The 25,548-nt window shown below is 46.1% G+C and overlaps 1 protein-coding gene across 1 annotated transcript; it reads left to right on the forward strand.

Moving 5' to 3' along the window:
- Window positions 1-769: 769 nt before the first annotated feature.
- KCNJ16 (potassium inwardly rectifying channel subfamily J member 16) lies at window positions 770-25,548 on the forward strand. The gene is made up of 3 exons (XM_071451390.1): window positions 770-1,175; window positions 18,877-19,347; window positions 21,344-25,548. The coding sequence occupies exons 2-3, from the start codon at window positions 18,932-18,934 to the stop codon at window positions 22,206-22,208; spliced, it is 1,281 nt and encodes a 426-aa protein (XP_071307491.1). The 5' UTR covers window positions 770-1,175; window positions 18,877-18,931; the 3' UTR covers window positions 22,209-25,548.

Consider the following 25,548-nt stretch of genomic DNA (forward strand, 5'->3'; position numbering starts at 1 on the left):
AGAGAACAGGCCTGGAAATTGCAGATTTGTGCCCAAACTGCCAACTTAAAAAAGCTTTAGAGACTGAAGGAGACTGACTGTCAGCTCCTTTGGAGATTGCAGGGGAGTGGGAGTGTGGAAGTTATTTCACCAACCCCTTGGCTGCTCTGTGCTGGCATTTATTTATTTATTAGCAGAAAAAGGACCAAAGCTCCATGGCCAGGAGGACACAGGCACCAAGCCCAGAATTAGTTTGACACAGCCCTAATTAAGAATTTATTGATAAACCTGGGGGAAAATCAGTGTCTGCATCTTGTTTTTAAAGGAATCGTGGCAGAGCATTCCCAGGGATGAGTTTTGCCCACCTGAGGCAGGAACACCTGGAAAGGCCTGTGCAAGGGGAAGCTTTTCACACTGACCCCATCTCTGTGCTCACTGGGACCTGGTGAAATCCTCCCCCAGCTCTCTGGGACCCTCTCACCCCTCAGGGAACAGGGACAGAAGCTGAGCTGCTCTTTGTGCAGCCAACACAGAGCAAAGCGGGAATTTAAAATAACCTGCACTGAGGGCAGCTCAGCAGCACTGGCTTCTGAGGGAAAAAATCAGATCTTCAGACACTTCTGGGTGACATTTATTCCCCAGAAATAATGGGGATCCCTTGCTGGGATGCAAGGATGAAATCCAAGGCCCGAGGATATCTGTGGTGCCTGCAAAAAGCCCTTTGCACTGCTCAACACCCTCTTGTCAGGGCTGCAGCCACCTCTGGATCAGCTCCCAGGGAAATGGGGAAGGTTTGGGGTCAGGTCGGCTCCTGGTGTAAATCCTTTGGTTGCTTCACACTTCTTGCAAGGCAAACCTTGAGCCTTTTTGAGAAAAACACTCGGAAAACTGCTGGGCTCCCCAAAGCCGCATTTTTCTCACCAGTTTGAATGTGCTGAAAGGACGGGATTTTCTGTGAACTTTTCCCAAGCAGTCTCGCCTTCTTTTTTTTTTTTTCTTCTTCTCCTTTTTTTTTTTTTTTTTTTAGCTTTTCTTTGAGAGGGGGAGGAGTTGTGTCTATAAAAACAAACCCAACCTGTCGTTCTCAGCTCTGCCAACCTGTCAGTCCAGCCATGCAAGGAGCCAGGGAGAGAGACACAGCAAGGGAAAGGAAGGAGTGAAGCGGAGATTCTTTGAAACCTCAGCAGGACATTCAGGTAAAGCCCATTTCTCACTTCCTTAATTACTCTTTTCCCTGTGTTTGTTCACATAAACAGAAATTCTGTTGCCTCAGAGAGCTCTGAACTAACTAAACAACCCCGGGTGGGAATAACCAGCTTATGGTTCAGTTTTGAGCGTAACCTGGCAGCTCGATGGCTGCTGTTTGGAAACACGGTTTGAGTGGCTGGAATTCGCGTTAATTTGAATATTAAAGAGAGGCAGAGCTTGTTCGAGCCCATGTTTAGGGAGGGTGCTAAGCTGTGTAATTGCAGGGCTGAGCCAGGCTCTAAACACCGCGGGTCAGGGTGAGAACCTGCCAGGGAATGTGGGAAATGGAACTGTAGGGAGAATGTGGGAAATGGAATTGTAGGGAGGATGTGGGAAATGGAAATGTAGGGAGAATGTGGGGAATGGAATTGTAGGGAGGATGTGGGAAATGGAACTGTAGGAAATTTTTAAAGCTTGACAGAAGGTTCACACCGCGTGCGTCTGTGTGTAAACTTTGAGATAAGGAATGCTGACTTAGAAATGCCATGGAATAGGACAAACGTTGGTGGGAGAGAAATGAAACCAGAAACAAGTTTCAGAGGATGGCCTTACAAAAAAGAGTGGATACTTTAGGGAAATAGAACTGTGAAAGATGCATTGTAGGAGGACCTGCATCAATCATTTTAGATTATTAGCTTTAAAGCATTTACAGCATGGGGTAAAGCTGATAGGCCAAGAAACACTTATAGTGTATTGTAATTAAGAAATAATTGGCTTCTGATTGTGATGTTGTGAATGATAACAGCTGTGTTGTCTCACCCTCCTCATGAGACTGAAAATGGAATAAAAGTTTTGAGAACTCTGCTCAGGGTTTGTGGGGGTGATTGGGTGAGTGTGGGCTGAGGAATAAACAGGAATATTCACAATTTGTTGGGTCTGAGTGTGCATGAGCACCTGTGTGACCCCTACCTGTGCAAGGAGCCTGCTGAGAGATTTCCCCCCCTCTTACACCATGAAAATCCACAAAAAAAAGGTGAGAAAGCAAGAATCCTGCTCATCCCCCTTAGAAATCCCTCTATTCCTCTACTTCTAAACCCCGAACAAACATTTTAAGCTGGCCTGAAAACTCTGAGATCCCTTTCTGAGCAGGCTGAGGATCTGGGAATGTCACACCAGAGGCGGAGTGGGGGCAGGATTTCCTCTCCTTGCTGTCTCTGGGCTTTCACTGCTGCAGCAAGGTGCAGGTACCTGTGCAGAGCAGCTCACCTGGCAGGCAGGGCAAGCTGAGAGGTGGCAGGGACAATGCAGTGTCCCTGCAAGGCTTGGGATGCCTCTGCCAGGCTTTGCTTACACATTCCTGGCCTCTGCACCTTCCTTGCTGCCAAACTTCCCCAAATCCTTGTGCTGTGGTGGGATCGAAGCTCTTCTCCAGGCAGCAAACCACAAGGCTGGAAACCCAGAGGGGATCCTGGATGGGAGGGCTGGAAATGCAGAGAGAATCCAGGATGGGAGGGCTGGAAATGCTGAGGGGATCCAGGTTGGGAGGGCCTGAAATCCAGAGGGGATCCAGGATGGGAGAGCTGGAAATTCAGAGAGGATCCGGACAGGGAGGGCTGGAAATGCTGAGGGGATCCAGGCAGGGAGGGCTGGAAATGCTGAGGGGATCCAGGCTGGGAGAGCTGCTCTGTCTGGATAAAAACCTTTGCTGGGAGGGCTGAAATCCAGAGGGGATCCAGGGTGTGAGAGCCTGAAACCCAGGGAGGATCCAGGCTGGGAGAGCTGAAATGCAGAGAGGATCCAAGATGGGAGAGCCTGGAATCCAGAGGGGATCCAGGGTGAGAGGGCTGGAAATGCTGAGGGGATCCAGGGTGGGAGAGCCTGAAATCCAGAGAGGATCCAGGCTGGGAAGGCTGGAAACCCAGAGAGGATCCAGGCTGGGAGAGCTGCTCTGTCTGGATAAAAACCTTTGCTGGGAGGGCTGAAATCCAGAGAGGATCCAGGGTGGGAGAGCCTGGAATCCAGAGAGGATCCAGGCTGGGAGAGCTGAAATCCAGAGTGGATCCAGGATGGGAGAGCTGGAATCCAGAGGGGATCCAGGCTGGAAGGGCTGAAACCCAGAGTGGATCCAGGCTGTGAGAGCTGCTCTGTCTGGGTAAAAACTTTTGCAAAGTCCTGGTGTTACATCATTTTCCTTCCTTCTGGGATCGTGTTCTCCTGGGGCCCTGACTCATTCTCTGGGGATGGTGATGCAGAGTGTGGTTATAAACATTTAATTGACAGAAAAACCTTTTTTTAGAGTGTTTTCTGTAATATTGTTGTGAGCTTTCTTGCCGGAGCTGGAATGGAGAGGGAAGTGCTTTATCAAGTGAACACAGTGGGTGGAGAAGAGGAAGTGAATATTTAAGTTTTGGTGGAGATCAACTTTTTTACTCCTTGTTACAGTAACAGAAATTAGTCACTGAAAGAAGGAAAGGAGGAAAATGAACTTTCCTGATCTGCAAAGACTAATGAACTCCACAGCAGTTTTGCATCTTTTTGTTTCTTCTCTTCTCTTCTCTTCTCTTCTCTTCTCTTCTCTTCTCTTCTCTTCTCTTCTCTTCTCTTCTCTTCTCTTCTCTTCTCTTCTCTTCTCTTCTCTTCTCTTCTCTTCTCTTCTCTTCCCTTCCCTTCCCTTCCCTTCCCTTCCCTTCCCTTCCCTTCCCTTCCCTTCCCTTCCCTTCCCTTCCCTTCCCTTCCCTTCCCTTCCCTTCTCCTCTCCCACCTCCATGCCAAACTCCAGGATGTTTTTCTGGACTCACATTCTGCTGCTCTCTCCCAATTCCTGCTCTGATAAGGTGTGAATGCAGTGAGATAAGGAGATGGGTGCTGCTAAATCAGCCAAGCCCCGCAGAGCTGGGGCACTCGAGCCATTTCTGACAAAACCAGAATTATTCAGCTGATCAGAGTTAACCAGCTGCAAATTCTCTAAATTCAGGTGATACCCAGGCCATCCATATTTTAGATGGGCTCCAAAAGTACAGCAACAGCTCTGCTGGAAGTGTTGGAATGAGCAGCCAAGTCCTCACCAGGATTTCTGTACCTGTCACTCAGGGACTGATGGATGGGTCATTAGCTCAGGGAAATTCTCCGAAAAAAACTGAAAACTTCAGCAAAGGGTGGGTTCTCAGACAAAAAGGTTGAAATCTGAGCAGCCCCTCTGCCAGCAGAGGCTCTGAGCAGCTCCTGGAAAGGTCAGGTGGGAAACACTCCACACTGAGGAATTTTCTGCTGCTCCCTCACCTCAGTTTGAAAATTAACATCTAGCCACAGTTAAGGGATAAAGGGCTTTTATTTCAGTGTTTGATAAGGAATTTTATGGTTCAACAATTGGTTGCAGTTTCAGAATTAACATTAACATCTAGACACAGTTAAGGGATAAAGGGCTTTCATTTCAGTTCTTGATAAGGATTTTTATGGTGCAACAATTTGCTACGGTGGAATACACTGAAATGCACGTGGAGGTAGATTGCATATATGATTTTGTAGACCTTGCAAATTAGCATATTTAACAAAGATGCTCTAATGAGAGGCTTGAATAATGGTGTGACACCTTTTTATCTTAAAGTATTTTCCCTTAGATGGGTTTATGGGATGTGTTTTAGAGGTGGTTTTGGTTTTTTGAGATAAGCCTTTCACCAGGACGCTGCTCCCTCACCCCAGTGTTCCCTGGCCTGACTGAAATTCTGGAGACTGATTCTCTGCCCCTTTTTCTGCTATTAGTCACCTTTCTTGCCCAATATTCTCACCCTGAACTTCTGGTGAGAAAGTTTGGTAAGAGAACACCACTTCCCAGTAATTCATTGTGCAATTAAACCACTGCGCGATAAATGCAAACGAGCCCAACGTGCAAACACCACCTCCCATTTCTGTTTGCTTTCAAACCAGGGGATGAGGCCTTGATTTGATTCTTCATTTTTCATCTTCAGTTGTAAAAGAGAGCTTGTCTGTCCTGCCTGGCAGGAGGCAAAGCTGGAACTCAAGAAGCGGCCGGGCTGCATTTCACAAGGAACCGTTTCAATTCTTGGGTTTTCCAGTCAGGATCCCATCGTTGGTTCCTCTTTTTAAAGCAGATAAATTCATGTTCTGAGGGGGCATCCAGGAGAGGATAATCTCCAACTTCTCAGCTTTGTGGTGACATGATGGGCTGGAGAATTGGGAGAATTGGAACCTGTGGAAAGACTCAGCAGTAGAACCATTGAAATCTGGGTTTCTCCTTGCTAGGAGAGTGGGTCAGCACGTCCCACAGAAGATCTAAGGGCTGACATTTCAGTTTGCCTGGCAAACAAACTGAAAAAGAAAGGTAATTTTGGTGAAAAAACATCTTTTCAGACAAGTTTTCTTCAAGAGAACACCAAGATAGGCTCACAGAGCTGTGCGAAAGGACTCACCTGGATCAAAGAGTAAAATTTTACCGGAAAACAGCTGGAAAATTCCCATGTTTAATAAAGGCATCTCCATCCGGGTCCTTTTAAAATATTCTCTCCCAAACTGGTCTGAAATTGGCACCAAATGTTGTGCAGCAGGGCAGAACCTGCAGCACCTGGCCCTGCTCACTCCTGACCCCCAGACCCCATTTTGTTTGGCCGAGTTGCCCCTTTTGCTCTCCAGGAAATGCTGATCCCCAGCAGCCCTGGGGGAAAGAGCAATTTCCCACCTGGCTTTGTCCCTCTCAAGTATAGATTAGGACGAATCTGAGCCACAGGGATGATATTCACTTCATAAAAGCAGAGGCCATAAAGCACAGGTCGCTTTCCACCAGAAATCTCAACGGGGAAATTCGAATATTTTTTATTTCCACTCACAAGCCTTCAGCAGCTGCTTGACTATTCATGAAAATCCTTTCAGTTTTCCACAGCTGAGTGAGGACTCTGCAGGAGCAGCCTGTGGTGAGATTTCCAGTGCACTCCTGCTCTGGATAGACTTAGAATATTAATCTTTTCATGGTGTTTTGTCACCACAACCAGTTATTCCACAAAGAAATGAGGAAAAAAAAACCCAAAAAAGAACAACCCAAGGGACCCTCCAAGAGCTCCTTTGAGTTTCTGGTATTCAGGCCTCAAAAAAAAAAAAGGTTTGATTTGGACTTTTTCAGCGGGAATAAGTAATTACAGAAAGGCTCGATTTGGATTTTTTTTTTTTCAATGGGAATAAGCAATTAGTGCTTTGCTTTATCTCCAGCCCCGTTCAGACGGAGTTCAGTGATTGGTGAGGCAGTTTTGGATGGAGGTGCAGTTGCCCTGGCAACAATCGGGAGTGAAATCAGAACCTTTGGAGCAGGCAGTGGAATGTGGTTCCACTCGGATGACAATGGGTCACAGCGTTTTAATGGGCAGAGTGCAATCCGGCACAATAGGATTTATTGCCGCTGTGACATCAGATTAACACTATTCCTGCAAATTCTTCAGCTTGTCACAGACCTCGCTGAAATCAGTGGAAAAACTCGGGAAACGCCGTTAAATCGTTTTGTTCTCCAAATCAGGCCGAGCCTGTGTGTGCCAGGGGTCGGGAGGAACAGAGGGAAACCCAAGCTCCCTGCACGGAGCCCTAAGGAGAGGCTGAGCTGGGCACCAGGAATGGTTCTGAGAACCAAAGGCTCCTGCTAGGAAAACAAACCCACAAACAGCAGAGGTTTCTGTCCAAAAATGAGGCAGAGGAGTCCTGGAACTTTGTTCCAATCAAGGGAGAGGCCATGGGGCATTTCCCTGGGGTCTCTCCAATTTTTGGAGGTTGCAGCCTCCTTTTTATCCCAATTTCCAGCCACATTTCCCTTCTCTCTTTCTCCATTTCTGAGGTACTTGAGAGGTTCAGACTTCCCAAAACACCTGATCCCAGAGATTCCCCTCTAATGTACAACCCTCCCTTTTCATTTTTAATTCTTACAGAACTTATGGGTTTTTCTTCCTCATTGTTTCTTTCATCTTTCAATACCTAATTTCATTTATCAGGAAACCTAGTTTATTATAAACCTAAAGTTTATTTGTAAAAGCAAATATCTTTTTTTCCATTCATCAGTCAGTGGAATCCTTCCCATTGTTTATCTCTCAGTGCTGGTTTTATCTCCACAGCTGGTTTGGAAAGACAAATCTGCCATTCCTCTCAAATGCAAGAGGGTCTGATGATGAGGATGGTGATGATGATGATGATGACCTCCTTTTTATCTCAGTTTTCCTCTCTCTTTCCCCATTTCTGAGGTACTTGAGGGGTACAGACTTCCCAAAACACCTGATACCAGAGACTCCCCTCTAATGTACAACCCTCCCTTTAAATTTTTCTCATGGAATTTATGAGTTTCCCCCATTGTTTCTTTCGTCTTTCAATGCCCAATTTCATTTATCAGCCAACCTACAGTTTGTTTGTAAAGGCAAATATCCTTTCCCATCCATCAATCAGTGGAATCCTTCCCACTGTTTATTTATCTCCCGGTGCTGGTTTTATCTCCCAGCAGACCCACAGCAGGTTTGGAAACACAAATCTGCCGTTCCCTCACTCCTTACTGCAGGGTGCTGGCCCAAATCTGCCGGAGAACTTCCGCCCTGGCTGGGTTTTGTGTCACCAAAACAATCCCCAGTGATTTCCAGGATGGCAATTCAGGCTCTTAGAGCTGATTGCAGCTGCTGACAGATGAGACCTTGCAGGAGCAAGTCCTGGAGCAGCACAGGAAGAAAAGTTTCCCTGTTCAGTGTGGAGGGGCAGTATTTCATCCCTCCTCCTGGATATTTTTCCAGCTTCTGCAATAAGGATCCTTTTATTCTGGAAGATGCCAGAGTTCTGTCTAAACAGATAAAATGCCCAGGACTGGGACAGGAGGATGTGCTGCCTGCAGCTCTAAGGAAATGCAGATTAGGGTGCCAAAATCTGCCCTGAACCTAAAGCACAGGTTTTAAATAATTCAATTTTCAATTATTAAATGGAGATTATCTGAAAATTTCGATTTTAAATAATTCAGTTTTCTAAAATAAACATACTGAAAGGTTGGCATCCCTTGGGATGTCCCTACTGACCTCTGTCACACACAGAAATCCAGAGCCACCTGTTTTGGTGGCATCAGAAATGGCCTTTAGAACTGGAATATTCATGGATAAGGGACACAGGAATATTGGAATATCCCTGGATAAGGGGCACAGGAATGCTGGAATATCCCTGGATAGGAGGCACAGAATATTGGAATATTAATGGATAAGGGACACAGGAATGCTGGAATATCCCCGGATAAGGTGTACAGGAATGTTGGAATATTCCTGGATAAGGGACACAGGAATATTGGAATATTCCTGGATATGGGGCACAGGAATGCTGGAATATCCCTGGATAGAAGGCACAGAATATTGGAATATTTATGGATAAGGGACACAGGAATATTGGAATATTCCTGGATAAGGGGCACAGGAATGCTGGAATATCCCTGGATAGGAGGCACAGAATATTGCAATATTTATGGATAAGGGACACAGGAATATTGGAATATTCATGTATAAGGAACATGGGAATATTGGAATATCCATGGATAAGGGACACAGGAATATTGGAATATCCATGGATAAGGGACACAGGAATATTGGAATATTCATGTATAAGGAACACAGGAATATTGGAATATCCCTGGATAAGGGGTACAGGAATTTTGCAATATTCGTGGATAAGGGGCCCAGGAATATTGGAATATTCATTGTTAGGGGGCACGGGAATATTGGAATATCCCTGGATAAGAGACACAGGAATATTGGAATATTCCTGGATAAAGAGCACAGGAATTATGGAATATTCATGGATATGAGACACACTCATTTTAAGCTGGTGACTCTGAACCTTTAACCAGTTTTCCTTTTGAATCAATGGAGGTGGTTCCCATTCATGCTTTAACACAAAAAGTAGATTTTTTTTCCTCATCCCCACGCCTGGTACCCTGCACATCCTTTCATCCTTGATAGGAGGCTTTGACCACAATAAAGCCCCGGGCTGGCGAGCTGCTCCTCTCCTTGGAATTGGAGAACAATTGGGGCAGACAATGACACGACCTGCTTGGTGTCCTCCCCAGCGGGAAACGGGCCCGGAGCTCTGTCCATAAACAGCCAAAAGGGTGTGGAGGGTGAGCAGTGACCTCAGAGCCGGGCTTCACACGGCAGAACAAAGAGATCTCCGAGCCTGATTGGGAAAACACCCCCAGAGCAAACCCATGGCACAAGATCATCATTATCAGCACACGTCATGGTGGGGCTGAGCCCCTGGCTGAGCCAGGAACGGAGTCCTGGGTGAGTGCAGGACAGCAGCGGGGACATCCCTGCATCCCTGCATCCCTGGGATGGGCTGGAGGCTCTGATGCCTCAGGATTTTGGCTTTTATATATTTTATGTATTTTGTATATATTATATATTTTATATATTTTATGTATTTTATATATTTCATATATTTTATGTATTTTATATATTTTATAGATGTATATATAAAATATATTTTATATATTTTATGTATGTATACATAAAATATATTTTATATATTTTATGTATTTTATAGATAAAATATATTTTATAGATAAAATATATTTTATACATTTCATGTATTTTATAGATAAAATATATAAAATATATTTTTATATAAAATATATTTTATGTATTTTAAGTATTTAATATATTTTATATATTTTATCTATAAAATATATTTTATATATTTGTAACCCTGCAGTTCTTCAGTGTGTAACTCTAAACTCCATGTACAGTGGGAGCTGCTGCTTTCCCAATTTGGGGCAGACACAACAATTCCTCTCCAGGCCTGGCAATCAAGGACACCTCACTGCCTCAGGCCCTGAGATGGAAACAAAAGTGAATTTGGGGCAGCAAACTTGGGGTAAATGACTTCATTAGCTGGAGCTGTAATTGGAAGATGAACCCTCAATATACAAATGGACCAAACTGATAAAAGTGTCAAAACCCGTGACCCCTCATCCATTTTGGGTGGGCTTTGTTTGCCCTAAATGTACCTGAAGGCCCTTCAACAAATATAACCACTTTTTATTATCTTAATTTTGTCTGGCCTCTGTTTTAGGTAGTCCCAAACAGGCATCAGCCCATCCTCAGGGCTTTTTTGGGACCATTGTTGTGTTCAGATCACTTTCCCTTTGTTCCAGAACTCCTGGTATTGTTCCAGCACCTCCCTGATCACTTTTTCATTCTTCTTATTCCAAACTTTCTTTCCCTCCTGTGATCAGCCTTGAGGTTGTTCCCAAATTAAGACACCCGAGTGATGTTTTGGCTTTTTTCCTTTTTTTTTCCCTTTTTTTTTCTTTTCTTTATTTTTTTTTTTTTTCCCTGTGGGAAACACCGCTTTGTGTTCTTCAAAGACTTCACTTCTCAAAGTTCCTCTCATCCCGAGGTGATGGAGCTTAGCAGCACAGGGAATGTTCCAGAATGGGAATGCCACCAGCCTGAGCTCACGATTTGGGGCTGGGCAGGCCTTGGGAGTGATTTGGGGTTTGGTTAATCACCTTTGGATTTGTGTTTGAATTTGGAAGGACTCTGGCTCCGAGCAAGTGATGCTGTAATTCCATTTTATTCAGTGAGAACAGGAGTAAAAACGACCCATGAAAAATACAGGATACAAAACAGGATAAGATAAATCTCCCACTGAGGCCGTGTACATCACTCTTGGATTTAATTTAATTTTGATGGTTTGGATCATTTATCCAACTCCCAGCTAATCTGGAGTGAATCAGGGCAGTAAATTTCAAGCCAGAGGGTGAAATTCTGTTTGGCCACGCTTTTCTCTCTGGTGACAGCACCCCTGTAATGGCATTGTGGAATAAATAAGAGAGAGATTTATTTCACAGGCCTGCAGCACCTGTGAGGCCAAACAGAGAAGTTGTCTCTCAAAACAATCTTTGGGAATTGCTTTGGCAATAAAATCAACCCGAGTGCAGTTTAGATATCATTTTTGTGTGTGTGTGTGTGTGTGTGTGGAGTGTTGACACTTGCAGTGTAGCAGGTTTGTATTTGATGTATTTTTGTTAACATGGGCTCTGATAAGATCTGCTCCCTCTTTCACACTGTTTGCCTGGAGAGGTAGAACAGGAAAAACACGGCTGGCTGAGCAAAGAGCACGAAATTCCGTGGCAAAGAGCTCGGAATTCCCATCCAGGAGCTCCTTCCCTCAGCAGGGCTGGGGAAATCTCCCACACCAAGAATTCCAGTCAGAGTTCCACGCTCAGAGCTCTGTCCCGGGCCTTGAGGGGCACAAATCAGCCTCTGTGTGAGTCTCAGCGAGGGAAAATCCTGCTTAAAACAATCCCTACGTTTAATTTTTTTTTAATTAGAGGCAACTTCTAGACATATACATTGCTCACATCTATAGACCTGAATAAGGGAGTCTTGGAATATCTCTGGACAAAGGGCACAGCAATATTGGAATTTCCCTGGATAAGGGGCACAGGAATACTGGAAAACTCCTGGATAAGGGGCACAGGGATGCTGGAATATCCCTGGATAAAGGACAAAGGAATGTTGGAATATTCCTGGATAAGGGGCCCAGGAATGTTGGAATATGCATGAATAAGGGGCACCGGAATTTTGCAATATCCTTGAATAAAGGGCACAGGAATATTGGAATATCCCTGAATAAGTGGCACAGGAATATTAGAATATCCCTGGATAAGTGGCACAGGAATACTGGAATATTGCTGGATAAGGGGCACAGGGATGTTGGAATATTCCTGGATATAGGGCACAGGAATATTGGTATATCCCTGGATAAGTGGCACAGGAATACTGGAATATTCATGGAAGGAATGCTGGAATATCCCTGGATAAGGGACACAGGATTATTGGAATATTCATGTATAAGGAACAGGGGAATAATGGAATATCCATGGATAAGTGGCCCAAGAATGTTGGAATATCCCTGGATAAAGTGCATGGATAAAGTTTTCTAATATTCATGGATAAGGGCACAGGAATATTGGAATATTGCTGGATAAGGGGCACGGGGATGTTGGAATATTCCTGGATATAGGGCACAGAAATATTGGAATATTCCTGGATAAAGGACACAGGAATGTTGGACTATCCCTGGGTAAGAGGCACAGGAATATTGGAATAACCCTGAATAATTTGGCACAGGAATATTGGAATATCCCTGGATAGGAGACACAGGAATTTTGGAATATCCTTGGATAAGGGGCACAGGAATGTTGGAATCCCCTGGGATAATCAGTTGGCTCAAAGTGACCAAGAGCAGGGTTGGATGGGATATGGGGAAGGAATTCCTGGCTGTGGGGTGGGCAGGCCCTGGCACAGGTGCCCAGAGCAGCCCCTGGATCCCTGGAGGGCCCAAGGCCAGCGCTTGGAGCAGCCTGGGACAGTGGGGGGACAGATCAGAAGCAGAGGGATTGGCTGTGAGCAGCAGGAAAAGTCCCTTTGCAACCAAAAGAGTGAGAGGAAGGAAGGAAGGAAAGAAGGAAGAGCCTTAATGCTGTCCTACAATGGATTTATTTATGTTTTGTGGGTGGTGGATTTTTTTTAAGGAACAAGCCTTGGAGCCAATCCCAAAGCAGCCCTGAAGGTTCTGACTTGTCACATTTGTGGTCTCGGAGCTGAAACCCTTCCAGGGTTACACAACAATGACTAAAACTGGAAACCTTTCAGATCATTTCCAAAATGAAGCAGAAAACTGAGGTGATTGCTAAAGCAACACTGCAGAGGGAGAGAGAGGGACACCACTTTGAGTGTGGGGGCAAGAGGGATTATTACCAATTTAAGAGAAACCCAATTTAATTTGGAGGTTTGGGGTTGTTTTCTTTTTGATTTGATCTCGGAACAGAATTAGCCTGGAAGCCAGATCTTCACATTGTTTTGCTTAATGTTTTACAAACAGGCTGTTGAGTGAAGTTGTCACCGAACAAAAATTCACCCCTATTGTTTACACAATGGGAAAAGGGAGTCATAAAAGGGGTGTAGCAGCAATTTGTTAGGTATTAGGTTATGGTGCAAGAGGGATTATGCTCACAAAACACTGAGCCCTGAACTCCAAATATCGGGATTAAATTGACAATTACATCCAGTGAAAGTCTTTGAAAGGCTCAGCTTGATGCTCGAGGCCTTGGATTGACTGTTCTGACAATGAGGAGCTGGAGTTGTTCTGGCACAGCTCAAGAGGAACTACATGAAAATAGAAATGTGATAAGAAAATCTGCTCCTGCTGGTGTTTGCTTTGTGGCAGCTCTTCAATGGGTAAAAGTCGGTGCTGGGTTTGTTCCTGGTCGTGCCACTGCACTCCTTTATGACCTTTGAAATACAGGAATTTCCTCCTGTGTCTGATTAGGGTGAAATTTTTAAAGAATACCAGTTTGGGGGTTCAGTGTGGAGGCCCCTGAGCACAGATCTCTGGAGCACTTCTGTATCTCCCTGAGCACCTCAGGATCCAGCACAGTAAAGTCCTGGCCTTGGCTTAGATAATTAACAATTATTCTGGTTTCAAAACTCTGGTACATTTATTCTTTAGAACAACTCTCTGCCATTTAAATAAATCTTCTGAGATTTCTCTGTTTCTGCCTTCCTACCACCCTGCCTGGCTTGGCTGCTTTATTTTTATCTCTGACAAACCTTCATTTGAAGGGGGGAAATACATTTATAAGAGCGGAGAGCAAAAAAAAACCTTCAGCTGTGCTGCAATGCAAGGGGAGGCTCATGATGTGCACAAACATGCCCAGAAATCCAGGAAAAAACCCACAGAAAGTAAAAGCAAGACAGAAAAGGGGGAGGGTTTATGTGTCAGTGTTAGAGGAAGGTGAAAACGCTTCCTGGCAACATCTGAGAGGCATTTGCAACAACAGATCCTTGAGCTTTAGTGAGTGGAGAATGCTTTTAAATCCTCCCCCACCCCCTTTGTTAACCTTTACCAGGTAACAGGGCCTCTCATGGAACCATGGGGCTTTCTTTGGGATGTGTCAAATATTTCCCGTTTGGAAAATCAGGCTTTTGAGATGACCCTGAGGCTGAAGGCCATCAGCCTGGTTGGGGCTCTGTGGCCCTGGGTAGCAATTTGGGGATGGTCAGGTTCTGCTGGGTGTTCTGCAGCAGAGAACAGGGACAAACAGCCGGGTTCCCAACCTCCCTGGGCTGGTCTGGGACAGGGAAATCATGTTTCTGCTCCATGGTGTCCTCAGGAATGAGGGACAGACCCTAAAACTGATTTACATCGTCCAGGAACATAATTTGATTTACATCATCCAGCAGCACCCAAGGGTGGGCCTGGACCTGAATGTTCTGAGCAACATCAGTGTCAGAGAGTTATTAATTATGATACATGATTATTAATTATTATTATTGCTATTATTATTGCACTTGAAAGACTTGAAGAGATGGCCTTGAAAAGTGCAGCTTTGGATTATGTTTAAGCACACCCAAAATACTGGGCAGGAGTGGCTGAGGAGGTTCTTTCCAGAGATTTTAGGCCACCTGAGGCAGTGTTCACTGTGTAATTTGGGGTTTTAGGTCACCTGAGGCAGTGTTCACTGTGTAATTTGGGGTTTTAGGTCACCTGGGGTAGTTCCCATGGAGCAGTTTGGGGTTTTAGGTCATCTGGGGCAGTGTCCACTGTGTAATTTGGGATTTTGGGTGACCTGGGGCAGTCTCCACAGTGTCATTTGGAGTTTTAGGTGATGTAGAACAGTGTCCACTGTGCAGTTTGGGGTTTTAAGTCACCTGGGACAGTTCCCACTGTGCAATGTCAAATGCTTCTGAGAAATCCAAGTTTTAAGAAAACCAAGAAAGCTGAACTCAGGTCCAAGGATTGCTCCTTGCCTCAGCCCTGCTCTGCACTGGTTCTTTTTTGCTCCATCCATCTCTAGGGCTGGATTTTTGGTTTTGGTTTAGGGAGCTCTACATCACATTCCCTTTCTTGTTGCAGACTTATTTTGGATGGTTTTGGGAAGTCCCAGCCTGTTCCATGGCTTCCTGTACCAGCCAAAAACCCATCTCAGACACCCACTGGAGTATTTCTGTACATGCAGCTTAGGAGAAACCCTGTGAAGAGTCAGAGTTCCCCAAACAAATCACCTCCATGGCAAAATTGTCTCCTGGCTGTGGCAGATGACCAGAAAATCAGAGTGGCCTTTACCCCGTTGCTGTGTGTGCCATCCTCCAAGGTTCTCCCCACCAGAATCCAAAGATGGGGCCAGTGAAACACAATCTTGGAAATGTGAAGATTTTCTGATGGTGACAGCAGAGAGTGGGATCCGCTCAGGAGCCTTTGACTCACAAGTTTGAGTCCCTTGTAGAGTCTGGGGTGTTTGGGAGTATTTTCAATGAACCCTGGTTTGGAGCAGTCAATAAGAAAAGCAAATTATGGGATATTGAGTTGGGAGGGATGAAGGATCATCCAGTGAGGCTCCTGGCCCTGACACCCCAAAATCCCACCCTGGGCATCCCTGGGAGCGCTGTCCAAACATTTCTGGAGCTCTGTCAGCCTCAGGGCTGTGCCCATTCCCTGGGCATCCTTGGCAGAGCTGTCCAAACATTCCTGGAGCTCTGTCAGCCTCGGGGCTGTGCCCATTCCCTGGGCATCCTTGGCAGAGCTGTCCAAACATTCCTGGAGCTCTGTCAGTCTCAGGGCTGTGCCCATTCCCTGGGCATCCTTGGCAGAGCTGTCCAAACCCTCCTGGAGCTCCGGTACCCTCGGGGCTGTGCCCATTCCCTGGGGAGCCTGGGCAGAGCTGTCCAAACATTCCTGGAGCTCCAGTACCCTCAGGGCTGTGCCCATTCCCTGGGCATCCTTGGCAGAGCTGTCCAAACATTCCTGGAGCTCCGGTACCCTCAGGGCTGTGCCCATTCCCTGGGGAGCCTGGGCAGAGCTGTCCAAACATTCCTGGAGCTCCAGTACCCTCAGGGCTGTGCCCATTCCCTGGGCATCCTTGGCAGAGCTGTCCAAACATTCCTGGAGCTCCGGTACCCTCGGGGCTGTGCCCATTCCCTGGGCATCCTTGGCAGAGCTGTCCAAACCCTCCTGGAGCTCTGTCAGCCTCAGGGCTGTGCCCATTCCCTGGGCATCCTTGGCAGAGCTGTCCAAACATTCCTGGAGCTCCAGTACCCTCAGGGCTGTGCCCATTCCCTGGGCATCCTTGGCAGAGCTGTCCAAACATTCCTGGAGCTCCGGTACCCTCAGGGCTGTGCCCATTCCCTGGGGAGCCTGGGCAGAGCTGTCCAAACATTCCTGGAGCTCCAGTACCCTCAGGGCTGTGCCCATTCCCTGGGCATCCTTGGCAGAGCTGTCCAAACATTCCTGGAGCTCCGGTACCCTCGGGGCTGTGCCCATTCCCTGGGCATCCTTGGCAGAGCTGTCCAAACCCTCCTGGAGCTCTGTCAGCCTCAGGGCTGTGCCCATTCCCTGGGCATCCTTGGCAGAGCTGTCCAAACCCTCCTGGAGCTCTGGTACCCTCAGGGCTGTGCCCATTCCCTGGGGAGCCTGGGCAGTGCCCAGCACCCTCTGGGGGAAGAACCTGTTCCTAAAATCCAACAAAAGCTCCCAGCTCCAGCATTCCCTGGGTCCTGGCCCCGTCAGAGAAGAGAGGCTGGAGCTGCCCCTCACCCTAAATAAACAATTTAGTGCAACACAACACCTCAAACACAAAGCCCTACAAATGTTTTTATTTAAAGTCACATCGGCTCCTGATTGCAGTTCCCTTCATTTTCACACCTCACATTATGAGGTCCTTAAAAAAAAAAAAAAAAATTGAAAAACCAACCCTCAACAGTTTCCAGTTTTTGTTTGTTGTTAAATACAACTTTGAAAATGTTGGGTCAAGCGTCTTCAACGGAACAGGCTGCAGTGTTTGTTTAAAACTCTGAGCAAAGCAAGTCATATGAATGTTTCCAAAGACCCTATTCCAAGAAGTATTTTTGGAAACATTAATGTTGTGTTTTTTAATGAAGGCCACATTCTGAGGCTACGACACCATATGTCACATTCATTTCTGGACTGGAAAAAAAAAAAAAAAAAGGGAAAAAAAAGAGAAAAAAAAAAAGAAATGGAAACTATGTTTGGCTTTTAAGTGTTTTTGGATGAATATCTCTGCATGCTTGTCATTGTTCCTTGGATGAGGGGAGAGTTCTTGGGCTGTTAATCCAGTCCATCCAATATATTTTACACTCCTGGGCCTGACTCTCCTCTGCCTGGAAGTGTGTGCAGTCATTTCTGCTCAGGCAAAGGGAGTGAAGACCTGAGGGAAAGAATTCCCGAGGAAAGTTGGTTTTTCTGACATTCTCTCTTCTTAAATTCATTTTCCATGGATTTCTTGGCTCCACTGAAAACCTACATCCGAACTCTGAAACCAGCTTAAAGATGGGAAAAGAGCTTGTCATTTTTCCATCAAAAACTTGCAGTTTCTGGAAGAATAGTGACAGGTTTCCCACAAAAATATTAGGTTTGGTTTTTCTTTTTTTTTTTTCCCTTTAAGAATATGAGTTAGAAGCATGAAATTAGCAAAAAATTGGAATTTTTCTGCTGTGCCCCCAACACTTGTGACTGGTTTGTGTGTTAATGGCTGGGATGTCATTAAATGAGCTGGAGACCTGCAGGAAAAGGATTTGCCTTTTTAAGTGTCATGGTTTTTACTGGATTCCAGGTGATGAGCTCTCAATTTCTAACATAATTCTTGTTCTTGGTCACTAAATATGGCCCAGGACTGGCACTGCTCAGTTCTTCTCTGCTCTGACAGAGGAATCTCCTAATCCACATCACTTCCTAAATCTGTGTCACCCACAACTTCCATTAACACCCTCCCTGTTTGTTCCAAACTCATTAATCAAGATTTAAATATTTTTGGCAGCCGGATATTTTTTTTTGCTTGCTTTAAGGAAGGATTTCAGAAGCTTTCCAGGACATCAGAGGGGTTTCTTTTTTTCATTTGAAATGTAAATAATTTTTGCCGAATTGAACAAACATGTCACTGTAGCACCAGCTCAGTCAAGTTCACTTCTCAAGAGCAGGTTTTTCTGGGCAGTGCTGGAACATAAATAATGATGGATGATGGTGTGTTTGATACATATTTTGGTTTAAGCACACCAGCACTGAATTTCCCTGCCCATGTGAATGAAGTTTTACCTCTAAATAAGGGGATTTTCCTTTTTTTTTTTCCTACTGAAGGAAAACAAAGAAAATTGGAAAAAGCAATTAATTACCTCCAATATTTGGCCAAATTTAAGTCTTTGGTGCCATTTGTGACTTCTTAAGGGAGCTCATCCTGCTTTTAATATTGCTTCATGGGGTCATTAAAGGAGTTACTCACAATAGGGTCACCACAAAGGTTTGGATTTTTCTTTTCCTCTGCAGACCAAATTTTAGGGTTGATAAGGCCATTTCTAACTGGTTGAATTTGGAGCTGTGCCATATTTCCAGGCCTGGTTTTGAGCAAAGTTGTGTAGTGGATGTCACAGCCTGTACCCTTCCAAAAATTACCCATGATGGTAATTTTTAAGTCACCTGGGGCAGTCCCCACTGTGCAATGCCAAATGCCTCTGAGAAATCCAAGTTTTAACAAAACCAAGCAAGCTCAGGTCCAAGGATTGCTCCTTGTGTCTTAGCCCTGCTCTGCACTGGTTCTTTTTTGCTCCATCCACCACCTCCAGGGGCAAATGGGATCAGATTTGGAAATCCAAATAAAAACAGACTTTCTCCTTTATTTCACAGGCTTCCAATGAACAAAGAAAACAACTCCTGGGACCTTCTATAAGCCGAGGCAGAGATGAGGAAGATGAATGACCAAAGTGGCCGCTACAGACCTGTGAATATCCAGGGAAACAAAGTCAGCTACCGCGGCACCTGTGGGGACAGCCCCGAGAAGGAGGCGAAGAGGCTGCAGAGGAGATTCCTCCACAAGGACGGCAGCTGCAACGTCTACTTCAAGCACATCTTCGGGGAGTGGGAGAGCTACGTGGTGGACATTTTCACCACGCTGGTGGACATCAAGTGGCGCCACATGTTTGTGATTTTCTCCCTGTCCTACGTGCTCTCGTGGCTGCTCTTCGGCCTGGTGTTCTGGCTGATCGCTCTCCAGCACGGGGACCTGTTCAGCGATGAGGAGGTCACCCCCTGTGTGGCAAACGTGCACAGCTTCACTGGAGCCTTCCTGTTCTCCCTGGAGACCCAGACCACCATCGGGTACGAGCTGTTGTTCGTTTGAGGGTCCCCAAGGAGTCCCCTAAGCTGTTTGTTCCCTGGTAGCAGCAGGCAGGCAAGGAGACTCCACACGGCTCCTGAGTGTGCTCATTAGAGGAGGGTTCATTGGGGGGCCCATCCCCAATATTGGGGCTGCTGAGGGAGAAGGGGAGAAGGGGAGGGAGGAGGAGAGAGGGAGACGAGGGCCAAGAGAGCCTGGTCTGCCTCCCACAGCTTAACAGGGAGATTCAAAGTGAGTGCAGAATAAGACTTGGGCCAATGGGATTGCAGATCCTTGGTACTTCAGGGGAGGATCACAGGCTTGGAATAAACCTTGGAATGCATTTTCGAGGGGCGAGACAGAGCATACTGTTTAAATAAAATGTAACGCCACAATTCACCCTTTTTTGATTAGAAAGAAAGGATGAAGAGAAATAAGGGCCAAGAGAGCGTCTTTGCACTTATGTCTTGTGGTCTCCCCTGCACAGCTTGACAGGGAGATTCAAAATGAGCGTGGAATAAGACTTGGGCCAATGGGATTACAGATCCATGATACTTCAGGGGAGGATCACAGGCTTGGAATAAACCCTACATTTTCTATTACAACTCACTTTAAAAGTTTTTTGACCAATCACACGAAGCAAAAGCACATTGACAGTAGTTCCATCCAACCACCATAAGCACACATACCTTCAGTTAAAACAGTGCTTGCTTATTTCAAATGCAATACCTGCTTGTGAGCCTTCAAACACAATGCACAGAGCTCCATTACTAAGCTTAGAACTTCCTAATATCTAATATCTTCCTAATATCTCAAAATATGCTTTTCTGCGGCTTAGGGAGTTATTCTAGACAAGCATTAATACACAGACCATTGTTCTATTTGTCCTTACTTTTCTACTTCTTACATAATTTTCCTGCTGACCAATCTCTGGCTCCTGCTTAGCTCCAATCACAGTTCTGCTGTCTCTGAGGCTGCCTTTTGCAGCTTTCCCAAACCCCTCTGATTTATGGATTCCCACCATTCCCCCTCTTGGTTCACTTGTCTGGTTATTCTTCAAGTGTTAATACACAGACTATTTGTCCTTACTTTTCTACTTCTTACATATTTTTTCCTACTATTCTATTTGTCCTTTTCTACTTCTTACATCATTTTTCTGCTGACCAATCTCATGGCTGCTGCTTAGCTCTAATCACAGTTCTGCTGTCTCTGAGGCTGCCTTTTGCAGCTTTCCCACACCCTGTGGTGGTGTTCACAGGGGTCTGAGGATGAGGGAAGAGACGAGGATCTGACTCCATGTTTCAGAAGGCTTGATTTATTATTTTATGATATATATTATATTAAAACTATACTAAAATAATAGAAGAAAAGGTTTCATCAGAAGGCTAGCTAAGAATAGAACAGCAAAGAATGATAAAAAAGACTCTGTTTCAGACTCTCTGTCCAAGCTAGCTGGGCTGTGATTGGCCATTAATTAGAAACATCTAACATGAACTAATGACAGATGCACCTGTTGCATTCCACAGCAGCAGATAATCAATGTTTACATTTTGTTCTTGAAGCCTCTCAGCTTCTTAAGAGGAAACATCCTAAAGAAAGGATTTTCCATAAAAGATGTCTGTGACATGAGCCAGCTGGGCTGTGATTGACCATTAATCAGAAACAACCAACATGGACCAATCAAGGATGCACCTGTTGCATTCCACAGCAGCAGATAACCATTGGTTACATTTTGTTCCTGAGGCCTCTCAGCTTCTCAGGAGAAAAAAATCCTAAGGAAAGGATTTTTTATAAAATGTGTCTGTGACACAAACCCCTCTGATTTTATGTATTCCCACAATTCCCCCTCTCGGTTCACTTAAAAAGAAACCTTTACAAAGGTTTCCATTGGTTTCCAAAGGTTACAGAGGTTTCCACTGGTTTCCAAAGGTTACAGAGGTTTCCATTGGTTTCCAAAGGTTACAGAGGTTTCCATTTAACTCAAATGTGCTGCCACAGGTACGGCTACCGCTGCGTGACCGAGGAGTGCTCGCTCGCCATCCTCATGGTGATCCTGCAGTCGGTGCTGAGCTGCATCATCGACACCTTCATCATCGGGGCGGCCTTGGCCAAGATGGCCACGGCCCGCAAGAGGGCCCAGACCATCCGTTTCAGCTACTACGCCGTGGTTGGGCTGAGGGATGACAAATTCTGCCTGATGTGGCGCATCGGGGACTTCCGGCCCAACCACATGGTGGAGGGCTCGGTGCGTGCGCAGCTGCTGCGCTACAAGGAGGACAAGGAGGGCAGGATGACCATGGAGTACCGCGACCTGAAGCTCCTCAACGACCAGATCATCCTGGTCACACCCGTCACAGTCGTCCACGAGATCGACAGCGACAGCCCCTTGTACGGCCTGGACCGCAAAGCCCTGGCCAAGGACAACTTTGAGATCTTGGTGACGTTTGTCTACACGGGCGACTCCACGGGGACCTCCCACCAGTCGCGCAGCTCCTACGTGCCCAGAGAGATCCTGTGGGGCCACAGGTTCAACGACGTGCTGCACGTCAAGAAGAAGTACTACAAGGTGGACTGCTTGCAGTTCGAGGAGACCACGGAGGTGTACGCCCCTCACTGCAGCGCCATGCAGCTGGAGCAGAAGGAGCGGGAGTGGAACCGCGCCGAGAAGACGCGGGAGAAACAAGCGGAGAAGTCAGGCCTGGAAATCAAGTACAGCCAAAAGTCCCTCAGTGCTGTTGCCCTCGTCACCAGCTGTGAGGAGCCTGAAGAGCCGGTGACAGCTTCCAGCCAGCCTCCCGCAGAGGTTTCCTACAGGAAAGCAGCTGTGACCTTGAGCAGGCTCTCCATAGAGTCCCAGATCTGACTTTTCCTGCCACTGGAACCCCTCCCAACAAATTGTCCCCTCGTAGCTCCTCGGATGCAAACAAGGAACTCTTGTGCAGCAGTATTTGTATCCCAGACCTTGCTGACAGCGTGCCCGCGCTGTCACACGCTCTGGCACACCCTGGCACACCCTGGCACACCCTGCTGGGCTGCCAGGGACAGCTGTGGGCACAAGGGAGCAGCTTCCACTTGGGATGCCCAGAGAGCCCTTGAGCAAACCCTCTGTGAACTTTCCTCCCTGCAGGGACCGGGCTTGGCCATGCCCAGAATGACCTCGTCAGAGCACACAAACCATGCCCTGGGCCCTCTGTGTTTCAAAGCTGCCTCATTGGTTTGGAAGGTCCATTCCCAGTCCCTCCAGGAGGCTCTGAAGCTCCGTTATCCCAACAAATGATTCCTCAGGTGTAGGAATCCCAGAGCTCCTCTGTGGAATCTACAGGGCTGTTCTTTGTGGGACAAGGGAATGAGTGGCCCCCCAGAGGCAGCTGTGGGCACAAGGGAGCAGCTTCCACTTGGGATGCCCAGAGAGCCCCTTGAGCAAACCCTCTGTGAACCTTCTTCCCCTGCAGGGACCAGGGCTGGCCATGCCCAGGGACACAGAATGACCTCGTCAGGGCACACAAACCATGCCCTGGGCCCTCTGGGTAGGGGTTTCAAAGCTGCCTCATTGGTTTGGAAAGTCCATTCCCAGTCCCTCCAGGAGGCTCTGAAGCTCCGTTATCCCAACAAATGATTCCTCAGGTGCAGGAATCCCAGAGCTCCCCTGTGGAATCTACGGGGCTGTTCTTTGTAGGACAAGGGAACGAGTGACCCCAATATTCCTGAGTGGCTTTGGACACGTGTTCACACCCTGCCCAGCCCTGTGGGATCCACAGTGGGATCATGGAGAGCTTTCATTCCCTAATCATGAGCCATTCCCTGAGGTGCTGCTCCCTCAGCAGCTGGAGGGATGCGGGAGGTCAAAAAAGAAAAAAAAAAAAATCAAAACAAGACCTCCAGTTTTAAAAATCGGCAAAATCAGGTTGAGCCTTGAGGAGAAGATCATGTCTGGAGTGAGCTGTGCAATATTTTATATCAAATCCTCTTTAATTTCATTTCATTTCATTTTGCTTTTCTTCTTAGCGTGTTGCGCTTCCTTGCACAGATCAAGATCAATCTGGAGAACAAACAGGGTGATTTTGTCAAAATGAAAAATGCCTGTCTCAGTTGGCTGTGTAAAAATGATCCTTCACAGAGAAATCCAACAACTCCTCTGTGGGCTCAAACTGGGGAAAAAAGGAAAACGTTCTGAAGGTGTCTGTGACGTGGAAGTTCCTGCTCTGCACATCTCTGTAATTATCTAGTGAGCAATGCCTCATCATGCTTTTTGCCCCTGATGATTGCAGTTCATTTGCATTGTGTTTAATTATCCTGCAAACGTAAAATAATCGTGTTGGAGTTTGGGGGGTTGGTCTCACCTGCTCTTAACAGCCAAGAAATTCAGTGTTTGGCTGCTCTCTGTGGTTCCTGGAGTTCTTTGGTCTCCACTCCACCGTCCTCGGGTTTTTGGGGAGTTGAGGGCAGCAGGATGAGTTTTTCCTGGAAGTGTTCATCCCTCTCCATTTATTGCTGAAGGAGATGAAACGGCTGCTGTGGAAATGCTGGCTAACTTTGGGCTGCTAAAATTAGCTCTGACGAGTCATTCACATCATTCTGACTAATTAATTGGGTTTTTATGAGCTCATCACGTTTAACGAAGAAAAAATAGCCTGCTAAGTGTTTTGTTGGTTTTTTTTTTTTCCCCTGCAATTTACTCCATGTAGTAGTAGGATTGCTGGATTATTTTAATGTATTTCTCTTTTGCTAGCACTTGTCTCTGGATAAATATGATCCCTTTAGGTAAAACTGAAGCCTGGGGGGTGTTAGTTATTCCAAAAGTCATTAATTAGCCTCTTTTATGTGCTGATTCACCAGCAGCAACCACTTATAAGTGCAGTAAAAACCATCTTCTTGTATCCTGGATTTAAACACTGGCAGACATGGGGGAAATAGTCTAGAAAAAAAAAATGGAAAGGAATGTAGGAAAATGTAGGAAAATGTGGAAGGGTCTCAGTACTTTTCTGTGGTGTTGGAAAAAAAACACCATTGGGATTGAATAAAATAGAATATCACCTTCCAGACATGGGAATTAACTCTTCCACTCCCCTCAGATCCTGCCTGGGATGCTTTTATTTAATGCTTTCCCCTTTTTGGGAAAGATGAGGAGCAATTTGGATGTGTGGAAAAGCTGCCAGTGAGGAAGGAGGGAAATGGCTCATGGTGTTTCAGTACTAAAAAGGGTTGGGAGGCAAAGAGCTCTCAAACACAGACATTGCATTTGGAAGGGGAGGAAATCTGGGCCTGGGAGAGGATGGGACTGGAAAAGGTGGGATTAAAATGCCCCCATTTCTTCCCAAGATATCAACTGTGACCAAAATGCCCCCGTTCCTTCCCAAGGTGCAAATTGTGACCAAAATGCCCCCGTTCCTTCCCAAGGAGCCAATTGTGACCAAAATGCCCCCGTTCCTTCCCAAAATATCAACTGTGACCAAAATGTCCCCATTCCTTCCCAAAGTATCAATTGTGACCAAAATGCCCCCGTTCCTTCCCAAGGTGCCAATTGTGACCAAAATGCCCCCGTTCCTTCCCAGGGTGCCAACTGTGACCAAAATGCCCCCGTTCCTTTCCAAAGTATCAATTATGACCAAAATGCCCCCATTCCTTCCCAAAGTATCAATTGTGACCAAAATGCCCCCATTTCTTCCCAAGGTGCCAATTCCAGGTGCAGCTCCCTCTGTGAAGCTGGGGAGCTCAGCTGCCTTCCCCTCCCCAAGTTCCCTTCCCTGTGAGCCTCTGGAAAAAAAAATTCTTCCTTTGGAATGGCTTTGCTGGAAGTGAAAGCACCAGGAGCCTGATTTAGGGATTTGTCCTGTGTGTTTTGGCACGGAGAAATACAAATAATAAATACCAACACATGAGTGTGGCTGGTAAGGTGTGCCTGGGTCAGGAAGAAACTTCTCTCCCAGGCATGTTAATTCATAAAAAAGCCACTTTATATTTTCTTCTACTTTTATCTCCTTTTTATCTCTCTTTAGCCTCTGATCCCAGCCCATGCTGGAGACAGGATGCTGGGGAACCACTGCTCTCAACCAGCTTGCCTTTTATTCCTGTTTGTTACTTTAATTTCATTTATCCCACTACAAACACTGTGTACAATAATGACGAATAGCAACGCATGCAGTTCTTCCTTTTACTTTTTTATGAATAAAGACATGCAAAATAAAGAACATTCCTCTGCCACA

This window comes from Agelaius tricolor, unplaced genomic scaffold (genome assembly GCF_023055355.1).
Source record: "Agelaius tricolor isolate 1412-34295 unplaced genomic scaffold, bAgeTri1.0.p SCAF_32, whole genome shotgun sequence".
Lineage (NCBI taxonomy): Eukaryota > Metazoa > Chordata > Aves > Passeriformes > Icteridae > Agelaius > Agelaius tricolor.